At 39.2% G+C, this 12,114-nt stretch overlaps 1 protein-coding gene across 4 annotated transcripts in view; it reads left to right on the forward strand.

The window, feature by feature from the left end:
* Tek (TEK receptor tyrosine kinase) overlaps positions 1-12,114 on the forward strand; it is a 110,105-nt gene that overhangs the window by 76,971 nt on the left and 21,020 nt on the right. For all 4 annotated transcript variants that reach the window (XM_046467352.2, XM_046467350.2, XM_046467353.2 and 1 more), the window contains 4 exons: positions 429-590; positions 2,323-2,457; positions 6,430-6,717; positions 10,129-10,428. In XM_046467352.2, the coding sequence (XP_046323308.1) occupies positions 429-590; positions 2,323-2,457; positions 6,430-6,717; positions 10,129-10,428 (885 nt within the window). The remainder of the gene's footprint in view (positions 1-428; positions 591-2,322; positions 2,458-6,429; positions 6,718-10,128; positions 10,429-12,114) is intronic.

A 12,114-nucleotide genomic window follows, 5' to 3' on the forward strand; every position in this document is an offset into this window, starting at 1 on the left:
TAGGAGGTGGATTCCTTGCAGCACATCAACAGAGAGGCTGAGAGGGAAAGGAGCTAGGTGCTTGTCGGTTGAGTGAACTAAAAGGTGAACGGGATTGGAGGGTACTGGATGAGGGAAGAGAAGGCTTGGAGTTAGAGTGAGCAATTATGCAAGGCCTGGCAGGTCATGGTACAGGTTTTGATTTTAATCCTATGTGCATAAGGAGAATCCACCAAGGGGTGTGGGCTGAGGAGTATTTTAGGGAAGAATTTTTTGGATAATGGGTAGGAGGAACAAGATCAAAGCAAGAGAGCTCAGAGAGCATTGAATCTGAGCAGAGAACTCCAAGAGGACTTGGAAATGTAAAGCACTCTTCCTCTACCCCTATTAAGAACAACAACAAAACCCCAAAGCCTAAGGACTAATGTTATCGCTTTAACTTTATTTAGTTCTTCCAAAGCCCCTGAATGCACCGAATGTGATTGACACTGGACATAACTTTGCCATCATCAACATCAGCTCTGAGCCTTACTTTGGGGATGGGCCAATCAAATCCAAGAAACTTCTGTATAAACCTGTTAATCATTATGAGGCTTGGAGACACATTCAAGGTAAGGTTTGTACAGGAGGGGCCCCAGGGATATGACATCAGGAAAAATATTATTCCCCAAATATAGAAATCCCCTTCTCCCTGCCACTACCCTCTATTCCATTTCAGAATATTCAGGAGAGTGTGGGGGGCCCTCTAAGTTCTGGGACTGACTTTCTGGAAGTCTCTGTGTACTAGGGGCACAGGGCCCGTTTGCATTGTGAGTAACTATCTAGGTCAGTATTTCCTGTCTAGGCCTCTCTGGATCTCCAGTTCTGCCTTGAGCACTCTCTCTTGCCTGGTCATGGTGAAAACATGTGTTTACACCATGAATGTGGAAACAGGAAGCCCAGGGCTTGCTGGAAAGGCAGACTTAATTTGCCTAAATCCTAGGGGTGATTCTTTGTGCCTTGTTAAGTCATTTACTCTTTTCTCTTTTCATGTCTTGCCCTGTCCTGCAGACTCTGAACACACAGGTTCAGGATTTGGGCAGTTGCAAACAGGACTAGGGTGGGGGAAGAGGGAGGTGTGGTTAAAGAGAGCTCTATCACGCTCCTCCAACTTCCTGAAAAAAGAAAAAAAATTAGCAAAATGTAACAAAATGTCAAAAGTTCACGATAACAGTTAAATTTATTTTGAAACACAAATTACAGTTCTGTTCGTATGATATAAAATCATAATTTAAAAATTAAAATAGAACAGCAATATCAATTGATGCTCTAATTGAGCCATCTCATGGACAGACCTGTCACTATGCAGCTTGTAGGAAACATGTATCCTTCCATATTTAATCTTACTTTGCCCAGGATTTCCTAAAAATGATTCTGTATCTACTGTATGTAGATAATTGAGAAAGTTATTAAAGAAGAAAAGTAGGGTTTGGATTCAATAATGCTGCTGACAACCTAGGTAGATTGGATGAAGTCAAAATATTGCTACTGAGTTCTTCTCGTTTTACTGTAGATTCAATTAAAATCTAGACTCAGAGATGTTGAGCTGATTTGCTGGACAGCTGTTTCCAACATCAGTGGCCAGGCCCGTTTTGTCATATGGCGGTAATAAGCCATCACCTTGTCTACCAGTGAATATCCATAGAGTACTTTTCTAAGAACTGTTAAACATAGTCTATTTCCCCCCCCGCCCCCCTTGCCAATTAGGAACTTATCTTAGGGTAAAGAAAAAATTTACCTTTGAAATGTCAATGGAAATACAGAGGCTGGCTAAAGCAAATAACTAAGGAGAAAATGCTATTTGAAAATAATCCTGTATTTTCCAGGGACTTCAGAACCCTTCCTTATAATGATGTGACTATTACAAATCGGTTGTCCAATCACATTAAGCAAACCCTTCAAGAGTCTTTTTGCTCAATAACTTGATTAAAATCAGTGTATGCACTTGAAAACGGTAAAAATAAAATTATTCTAATTGAGTTTTTCCTCCTAAGTATGATGTTTCATATAGTAAATTTGTAAGGTCTTATTTTGCAAACGGAAAGAGAAAAGCACAAGGGCAGAAATGTGCAGGTGGCACAGAGATTATACGTAATGACACACTGTGACCTGGCAACATTTTTTCAAAAACTCTAATTTTTCTTATTCTGAAAAAGTGAGGCCTTAAAGGTAGAATTGCTTGTTTCACCCAGATGTTATCTTTTTGAAAATTTAATTTTGTTTTACATTGCAATAATAACCTCCCAAGTTTAAACAATTTAACAAAATGCAAACTGAAGTTTCCTGGACTTTTCCTCTTCTCAGTGACAAATGAGATTGTTACACTCAACTATTTGGAACCTCGAACAGAGTACGAGCTCTGTGTGCAGCTGGTCCGTCGTGGAGAGGGCGGGGAAGGGCATCCTGGACCCGTGAGACGGTTCACAACAGCTTCTATCGGTCAGTTGAAGCCAACAGGCATTTATTCATGAGCAGGGTGGGAGGGGGAGGAAAGGGAAAGAGGAAGGAAGACCAGGAAGGGTGGTGGTGGGTGAGTGGGTGGGTGGGGATGGAGGTGGACGGAGTTTGCTTTTGAATGGGTGGGAAAGTGACAGGAAGGCTGGCAACTTCAGGCCAAACAGTGCCTTTATTTGGGCTGGACTCCTGGTCTGTCTCCCTGGGGGAGGGGGTCTGCAGCCATCCACGGGGACAGAAAAGGAAGCAGATGAATCTTCAGGAAGGCAGGGACATCCCTTAGGACTTGAGATTTACTTAGCAGCAACTGTGCTGAGCCTGGGCTCCTGTATTTCACCACCGGCTTCCTGTTTCCATCTTAAGGGTCCAGGCCAGGCTTCTGCCACAGACATACTTTAGAAATCTCAGTTTGTTTATTTTTTAAAACAATTTCTAACTTTTCAAAGTAGTTCATACACATGATTAAAACTTCAAATAGAATGAAAGGCTTTTATCTAAAGAACAGCACCCACTGCTTTACCCCTCCACTTCCCAGCTCTCCCTCCTATAGCCAGTTTTATCTCCTTAGACTGTTTCTTACAATCTTTGCCTCCCTGTTGCTAAATCAGTGGTTCTCAAACATCAGTGTCCAGCAGAATCACCTGGAGAGCTTGTTTTACTGGATTGCCGAGCCCATCCCCAGAGTTTCTGATTCTGCAGGTTTGAAGTAGGGGTGGGGCTCTGGGGTTCAATAATTTGCATTTCTAGTAAATTCTCTGATTTGGGTCTACATATTATACATAATTTGTGTAGAGATATTTCTCAATTCACCAAAATCGTCTGGTACCTTTTGGCCTTCCACTGGTTTAATGGAGAAGCTCTTGATGTTATTTTGCAGCCTCTTTGACACTACCTGGGGTGCAGCTTTCTGCCACCAGGGGCCTCCTCTGAAACACCAAAGTGATTTTCTGTAAAGTTCTCTTTTATGGACCTTTGACTTATTCACTGTGTATAATCATTATCTCACTCTCTCCTGGTCATTTCTTTATAGTTCCAGGTTCATATATATTTAAATCATACTACCTTATAGGGTAAAAATGATCATCTTTCTCACTTTAAAGATGGAAAAGTAGAGTTTCAGAGTGGTTAATAATTTGCCTGTGATGACGAGTCTTATGAATCATGTACCGTACTAGATCATCAGAATCCATATCCTTGTTTCTTATTTTTACCTATGAGGCCAAAGTTGCCATTTCCTTATTTCATACATTGTTCTTTTTTTTTTTTTTTTTTTTTGTCCACTTACTAAAGGCAGGAGGATATGGAATGATTCAGTGAGAGAACTAGGAAGAACACCTAGATCCTCTGGGGGGATTGTGCACCCCAATAAAGACAGCTCTCCCCTCATTACCCACCAGTCTCATCTGATCAGCATCCTTAAAGAACCAAATGAGACACAAAAGCTACTCTGGGGCTTGTAGAGGTTAAGCACAAGTAAGAACTGGCTTCCTGGGAACCCATCAGGTTGTGAAAGCAAAATAAATAAATAAATAAATAAAACTAGAAGGTGTATATACATTAGAAAGGGATCTCTGTAACTGAAAATGAAGGGAACTCATATGTGTCAACAGGGTGCTGCCAAAAGGCAAATCGTTGTTCTCTCTTGATGAATCTGAAGAAGGAAGTCCTAATTTGATTCAGATGGGCAGTATTTATGGAACAGAATATAAATCCTTCACAGGCCCACACCATATAGTCCTCAGAATATGTTCCAACCAGGATGTATTCAGAAGTCTCTTGGAATACTTCAAAGTACTTCTCAAGGCTGGACGGGAAGGGAGTTCTTGAAGGTTCTCCTTTTCCCATCTGAATTTTGCTGATGCTGGTTTTTAATTCATCTGAAAGTTGCACTGTTTATGTGTGTTGATTGAGGTGGTGAAAGCCAGGGAGACCAACAGAAGAGGGAAGAAAACATATTCTGAACATGTTGGAGAAAGAGGGCAGTCAGGGCAGGGGGAAGGGCTGCCATGCTCCTCAAGGGAAAGGGAAGTGTCTGTATTTGTCCAGCGTCTCCTCTGTGAGACACAAACTTGGGAGGCTCCAATGTGTTCTCCAAAACATCATCTCTTCAGGCCACTTTGCCATTGTAAGCCTGCCTACCACTCTGGGTGGCTGACTTTGGAATTTAAACTTCAGAGATTAGCAAAAGGAGTGAACACCATCTCACCCAATTTGCCTAGATTTTAGAGAAAGAACCAAAGAACCATCTTTAGCATGATGCTAAAGTGCAATAGCATGCCTGGTCGCTGGTTCTCACTAGTCTGAGAGCAGTCAGGATGGCTGGTGTGATTTCCAGCTCAATGAAAGCAGCCCCTTCCTCTCATCTCTAACCAAGAGTCAGAGCAGTGTTTCTTAACCTCATTTTTTTTTAAAATCACTCCATAAGTAGCTTTTTAAAAACACTTTTGTCCTAATAGGCTTCTCCTCTCCCCAAGACATTTTAATACCATGATAGTGTCCATCTGTGTATCATGACCCTTTATGAACCATTGTAATAATCTAATATTTTCTTATGCTGTTAAGAGCCATTTTTTGTCCCCTAGGGTTGGTAACATTGCCACTGAGAATGCACGAATGAGGGGATACCCATCTTGTTTTGAAAAGAATTTATATCTGGGATTTATACATTGATTACTATTATTAACTGAACCCGTAGTTTCCTCCTTTGTTCATTAACACAAGAGGAAAGAAGGAAGCAGGATGGGAGGGAAGAAATATAAACAGAGCCTCCAATACCTTCAAAGCATTTTCACATCCATTATCTCATTCATTCCTCCTAAGTCTGGAAGAGAGTATTTTCGTGTTACTTTACATGGTAACTTTGAAGGGCTATGAATTTGCACCAGGTCATGAAACTAAAGTGGCATGCTCCTGCTCTCTGATTTTAAAATCCATATTGTTTCCATTCGCCACCTCTTTGGTCACGGAGGTTCATGTGGGTAATTATGGCAGTGTGTAGTCATAGCTGATACTTTGTGTGTGTGTGTGTGGGGGGGGGGCCTCTAGGATGCTTTGCCACTAAGCTACATCTCCAGCTATTTTTACTTTTTATTTTGAGGTAGGATCTCAATAAGTTAGTGAGGACCTCATTACATTGCTGAGGCTGGCCTCAAACTTGTGATAGATCCTTCTGCTTCAGCCTCCCAAGTTGTAGGGACTACAGGTGTGAACCATCAGAACTGGCATAGCTGATACCTGGATGTGAACTGAGCAGGGAAAGGGATGACCTTGCCATCACAGCTGCTATAATGTCTGAAATTCCCCTTGCTTAGGGGAAGTATCCCTGAAACAGCTTTAAAATGTATTTCTCAAAATGGTAACAAATGCTAAATACTCACAACCCTACAACCTAGGAAAACCCATTGTTTTTATTTTCAATAGTTTCCCTCCTATCTTTTACCAATTTTAGATGACTTTTACCAAGTTGCACTCAGTTTTTTTTTCACTCATGCACTATATATATTTTTACTAGGTCTCCACACTCCTCTTAATTATCTATTTTAATATATTGATGGCTATAGTATAATTCATCAAAAATTTCCCTGTTTTGACTATTTAGTTTTTTCCAATTGTTTGCTGTTATGAATAATGTTATAATGAACATCTCCATGCACATAGTTTTTCTTCTTCCTTCAGGATTTATTTCTTCAGTCATTTTTAAGGCTCTTAAAGAAATATCCCCCAAGTTCTCCAGTGGGGTTATACTCCTGTATTGAAGTTACTCAAACTACATATTATTTTAAAGATTTGCTATTTGGGCAGCAAAACAAGTGTCATATGGCTGCTAGCTTGTGTTTCTTTGACGGCGTGTGAAGTTGTATATTGTTCTAGAAGCCAAAGTTATTCTTCCAAGATGTCCCTTGGGGACGTCATCACTTCTGACCTCTGTCAAATAATGATCTTTCTGGTTTCTCCTAGGACTCCCTCCCCCACGAGGTCTCAGTCTTCTACCAAAAAGTCAGACCACGCTAAATTTGACCTGGCAACCAATATTTCCAAGCTCAGAAGATGACTTCTATGTGGAAGTAGAGAGGAGGTCGGTGCAAATAAAAAGTGATCAGCAGAATATTAAAGTGCCAGGCAACTTGACTTCAGTGCTGCTCAACAACTTACACCCCAGAGAGCAGTACATAGTCCGAGCCAGAGTCAACACCAAGGCCCAGGGGGAATGGAGTGAAGATCTCATCGCGTGGACCCTCAGCGACAGTAAGTCATTCATGCTTCTCTAGTCACACTTGAATAGCACTCAGCTACTGACATTGGGGCTTAGCTTCTGCCACTTCAAGACTGTTCTCAGCCTCCTTATATCAAAGAAAACATTTGACATTTGTTTTTTTGGGATTGGCTAACTTCACTTAGCATCATCTTCTCTAACTGCATCCATTTACCTGCAAATGCCATGATTTTATTCTCTTTTATTGCTGAGTAATATTCCATTGTCACATTTTTTTTTTATCCATTCATCTATTGAAGGGCATCTAGGTTGGTTCCACAGTTTAGCTATTGTGAATTGTGCTGCTATAAATATTGATGTGGCTGTGTCCCTGTAGTATGCTGTTTTTAAGTCTTTTGGGTATAGACCGAGGAGAGGGATAGCTGGGTCAAATAGGCTGATTCATAATGGGTAGGGAGGGGGAGCATGGGAGGAATAGACGAACTCTAGATAGGCAGAGGGGTTGGAGGGAAAGGGAGAGGGCATGGGGTTATTAATGATGGTGGAACGTGTTGATCATCATTATCCAAAGTCGTGGAGTTTGAGGGCACTGGATTCACATCTCTGTATCTATACTGTTCCCCTGTGTTTATATCACTTAATACTGGCAGCCCTTTTTAGTTTTTCCAATCTTAAAAGCAAAAAAGACATCCCATTATTAATTTCAAGCTTCATCTCCTTGATGACTAACACGGTCAAGCACATTTTCTTATGTACATGGGTCATTTGTGTGTTTTTTAAAAAATATACTTGTGGATGTAATTTGTCCATTTGCTATAGATTATATATTTTTACTAATCAGGAAAGATAATCTGTATTCCATCTTGTTTTATGCATTGCTAATATACTCTTCTAATCATTTATTTTAACCTTATGTGTTTATGTCTTTTACCCCGTATATCCTTCACATTTTGATGCACTCAGGCCTGTTAATATTTTCCTGTACAGTTGTACATTTTGGATTTTTTGATTGTCTGTTTTTTGTATTTTGGAATCATTCCCTGCTACAAGCCATAAGTATATTCCTTGTATTTTTCTAGTAGTTCTTGTGTTGTGTTTTACATATTTAGGTCTTTAACATATAGGAATATTATTATTACAGTATATTTTAATATTTTTTTAAAATCTTATTGATTCACATGTGTCCCAATGCCATATATATTGAATAGTTCCCCTAGTGACTTGTGATACTTTCTGTATCATATCCCTAATTTTCATATTGATTTTGATTCTACTTCTAGGCTCTCTGTTCTCTTCCATTGACCTATGTTGGTTACTATATCATTTCCAGCCTGTTTAAATTAACTATATATTTGTAAAGTGTCTTGATAACTGTATGGTGAATTACTATATTCTTTTATAAAATTATCTTATGCTAATTTACTATTCTGTATAAATTTTACCCTCATTAGGATTATGGACTATTGATCATAGGATCAGCATCATATTTATTGAATTAAACAAAAATTATACTCACTGAAAGTAGTATCCTAAGTCATATTTCAGTTTTCTTTTCCTACTCTCCCTTTTTATCCTTTCTTTCTTCCTCCCTTTTTGTCCTTTCTCCCTCCTTTCCTATCATCCTTTTTCCTTTCAAACCATGCTACCAATTTGTCTCTGAATTGGCAATCAACAGCTTCAAAGCAAGTCTGGGTCTTGAAGGTTTCTTTAGGGGTTATGTCACATTTCAAAATTACTTAAAGTCTAATTAATGTTTCCTAAAATATTTTATAATCCATTTTTTACTCATTTGGGGAACCTAGTAACATGGAGATACTAGTCCCAGGTTCACTGACTCTAAATCAGAGGTTCATTGAGTTATCTCAGAGGATAACTCCTTTCAGGCCCAAAACACATAAACTGTCTGAGGTAAATTCATGATTTTTAGTTGGTATCAATATTCATAATTCTTCTAGCAGATGTCAACAGGGCACTGATTACATTTGTGCTCAGAAGACAACTTGTTTATGAAGTTGAATTTTTTGAGGTACAACTACACAAATATTAAACATGTGTTCATAGAAATCTGGAAATGTTCACATTTCTATTACTCTGTAATCTTCTTGTGGAAAGGAAGGTTATTTTATATTTTTGTAAAAAAAATCCAAAAAGCTCACTACTAGATATAAGGGAGTTCTGACAGACTGTTGATTAATTGTGCTTTGGGTAATTTATCACCTGCGAGACAAAGAGAATAACAATTGGAATGAAAGGCCCAAAATCCAATATCTAATTCTCATAAATTGCCACAGTTACCTAAAGAGCATGACATGGGGAATTGATATGGTAGAAACAGGAAATTTAGAATGAAGAATCTCTGAGGGTTTAGGATAGAAATAGCATGGCTTAGGACACTTCTAAAAGGTTCTTATTTACTTATAACCTTCATATGGGAAGACAATGGTATATGGAATCAAACAGCCTGAGTCTACTAATTGCCAATTAAGGGACCAGTACAAGTTCCTTAAGTTATTGAAGTCAGTTTTCTCATTTCTAAAATTTGAATAAAAATATCAGCACCACCTCTGTACCTGCTGATGTGTTTCTGAAGGTCTAAATGTGGAGGCACATTCTAAACAGTCTAACTTCCCCTGTAGCCTATGCCCTTTAGGAAGGAGTTACAGTGAGGTTCAGGACTGATTCTGTGCATGTCAAATTCAAACCTAGAAACCTCAAATCTTCTCTCTCTTCTCCTGCCTGTGGTCCTGAATGGAATGTGATCTTACTTTTCCCAGAATCCCTGTAGCACTTTGTCTACTAAGAGCTTAACACATTTTCTTATGTATACACAGACTTGCCTTCTATTCCATAAATGAATTTATGGCAAAGACTCATCTGAAGAACCTTCTAAAATGCAGATGTTGGTCCCAGACCCACTGAATCTGAATCCGAGGCCATGTGACACATTGGATAAGACTACAGACAACAGAGCCATATTAACAGAATTGAATCCTACTTCTACTTAATAGCAGTATGACCTTGGCTGAGTCACTTAATCTCTCTGTGACTGAGTATTTAACAGTAAGATAGTAAATGAGTTAATACATAGAAAGATCTAGATGATGTCTGGTACTTTGTAAACACTATGTAAACATTGGCTCATCTATTCTTTTCATTCTTCCCCACATCGAGAAAACATTGTCATAGATTGTAGAGTAACAGAATTTCTGAGGTCTTCATCTAGTATAAGGAGACAAGTAGGTGATAGGTGTGTTGCCATTTCTCTGTCTGTGCCAGTCTTCCCAGTCTGCACAGAGTCCGGTGCCACTACCAGTGGGTTGGAATTACCATCCGAGAAAACACACATTTGCCATTCATGGTGTGTGAGGTGATATGAACTGCTTCTCAAAAGCATGATAATCTAAGAGATGGTGGTATATCTTAATTCTTTTTTAAATTTCCAGTTCTCCCGCCTCAACCAGAAAACATCAAGATCTCCAACATCACAGATTCCTCGGCTGTGGTTTCTTGGACAATACTGGATGGCTATTCTATTTCTTCCATTATCATCCGTTACAAGGTTCAGGGCAAGAATGAAGACCAGCACATCGATGTGAAGATCAAGAATGCCACCATCACTCAGTATCAGCTCAAGGGCCTGGAGCCTGAAACGGCATACCAGATGGACATCTTTGCTGAGAACAACATTGGGTCAAGCAACCCGTCCTTTTCCCATGAGCTGATGACCCTCCCAGAGTCTCAAGGTAGGTAGAGTGGATCGCATTAGGAAAAAATCCTCAATGGGTTTACCCCATACATGTGTCACAATTCATTTGTCCTAATAGGTTTTGTTATCTCTAGATAGGTCCTTAAGATCAAAGTGCACAAGTGAAGGACCCCGTCAGTCCATATTCTATTAAACCTTGAAACAGATTAGCCTAGTGCCATACCCAATCTGACATTCTAAGAATACTCTGAGGAAAAAGAATTTTGATTCTGTGGTGAAAGAAGAGTGAGGAAACTGCTTATGGAAGACAGGCTGATTTGGGCACCTCAGTAGGATCCAAGAACTACCTTCCGTTCTTTTTCAAAATGAATTCTCCTTTTGGCTTGGATAATACTATGCTATTCTGAGTTTTCTTCTACTCTTCTAATCCAGGTTATTAGATCTTCATGTCTAACTCCAACCTCACCCCTGCCTTGGGGAGGGTAAGCTCTTCAAGATTGAGAGAGATCCTCCCAGGGTGCCTAGCACACTGTGCCACTGCTTGTGATCATTGAATGTCATCACATGTAGCAGTGTCCCAACGTGGTCCAGCCTGCCACTGAGGGTCTCCTCCAGGTCTGCACATGGCGCCTCCTAGCCCTCTGCAGTGTACAATGTGTGTAAGGGAGCTAGATAATAGGATTTCAGAAGGAAAGATGAATTTTACAAATTTATAATTTGGATTAATCTGTTTTTTACAGAAAGTCTTAGAGAACTAAAAATTTCCTGGTTCTCTTAAAGGTTTGCTTATGGCTTAAGATATAAAAGAACCTGTGTTTTCATTTCTGATTCTGGAACGATTTTGAAATGTCCAAGGAATGGTGCATCTGCCAATTGCAGAGAATTATAGTTTTCAGATCACATTCTTAATAAATGTATCATTTTTATAATTACTATGTTTTGGTAAAATGTCTATTGGTACTAAACCCAAGCTATATATAAAGTACAAAGAAAAAATATTTAAAAACAAGAACACAATAAAAAATATCCTCACCTTTCTAGATGTCTTTTCAGGCACAGTACATAGAAATAGAGGAAGATGAACACAGATAAATACTTCAATTGGGATCATGATCTATGTGTTGTTATTAATAAAATATATTGAGTTAATTGCATTTAAATTTAAATAAGGGAAAGAAGTAGAAGGATTAGATCAGTCTTTAATAGCTTATTTTGACTCGAGCCTTAAATTACATTTTTCCCCTTCTATCTTATCCCTCTCTCCCTTCTACCATCTTTCCCTCCTTCCCACCCTTGGATATCATCCAGTGTTCTCTCTCAGGTCTTTAAAACAAGGAAAGAAGAAAACTAAACAACTTATACACTCAGCTCTTAGCATCACAGAACATTAAAGCATTCTGGGTGGGGAGATTGAGGCACTCTCTTGAGATCATCCATCTGGTCAGTCATTCTCACTATTATTCAATATTGTTCATCTACTTGTGACTCTGTTTGGAATTAAAAGTTGAACAAATAGATAATGATTAGCATATTGCTATTTTAGAAGCACACTTTAAATAAAAGGTAACAACCTTGGGGGTCAGACTTATCTTCACTAAATTCCAGAAAATAAATGATCAGCCCAAGGTCACAGTGGTTCAGTGGCAGAACTAGGGCTGCTTCACTCCTATTACATGGTGTCTTCTCCCACAGACAGTCTTGGCCCATCTGTCTACCTATCTAA

Source organism: Marmota monax, unplaced genomic scaffold (assembly GCF_021218885.2).
Source record: "Marmota monax isolate L192 unplaced genomic scaffold, Marmota_monax_Labrador192_F-V1.1 WCK01_AAM20220418_F8-fsc00033, whole genome shotgun sequence".
Taxonomy (NCBI): domain Eukaryota; kingdom Metazoa; phylum Chordata; class Mammalia; order Rodentia; family Sciuridae; genus Marmota; species Marmota monax.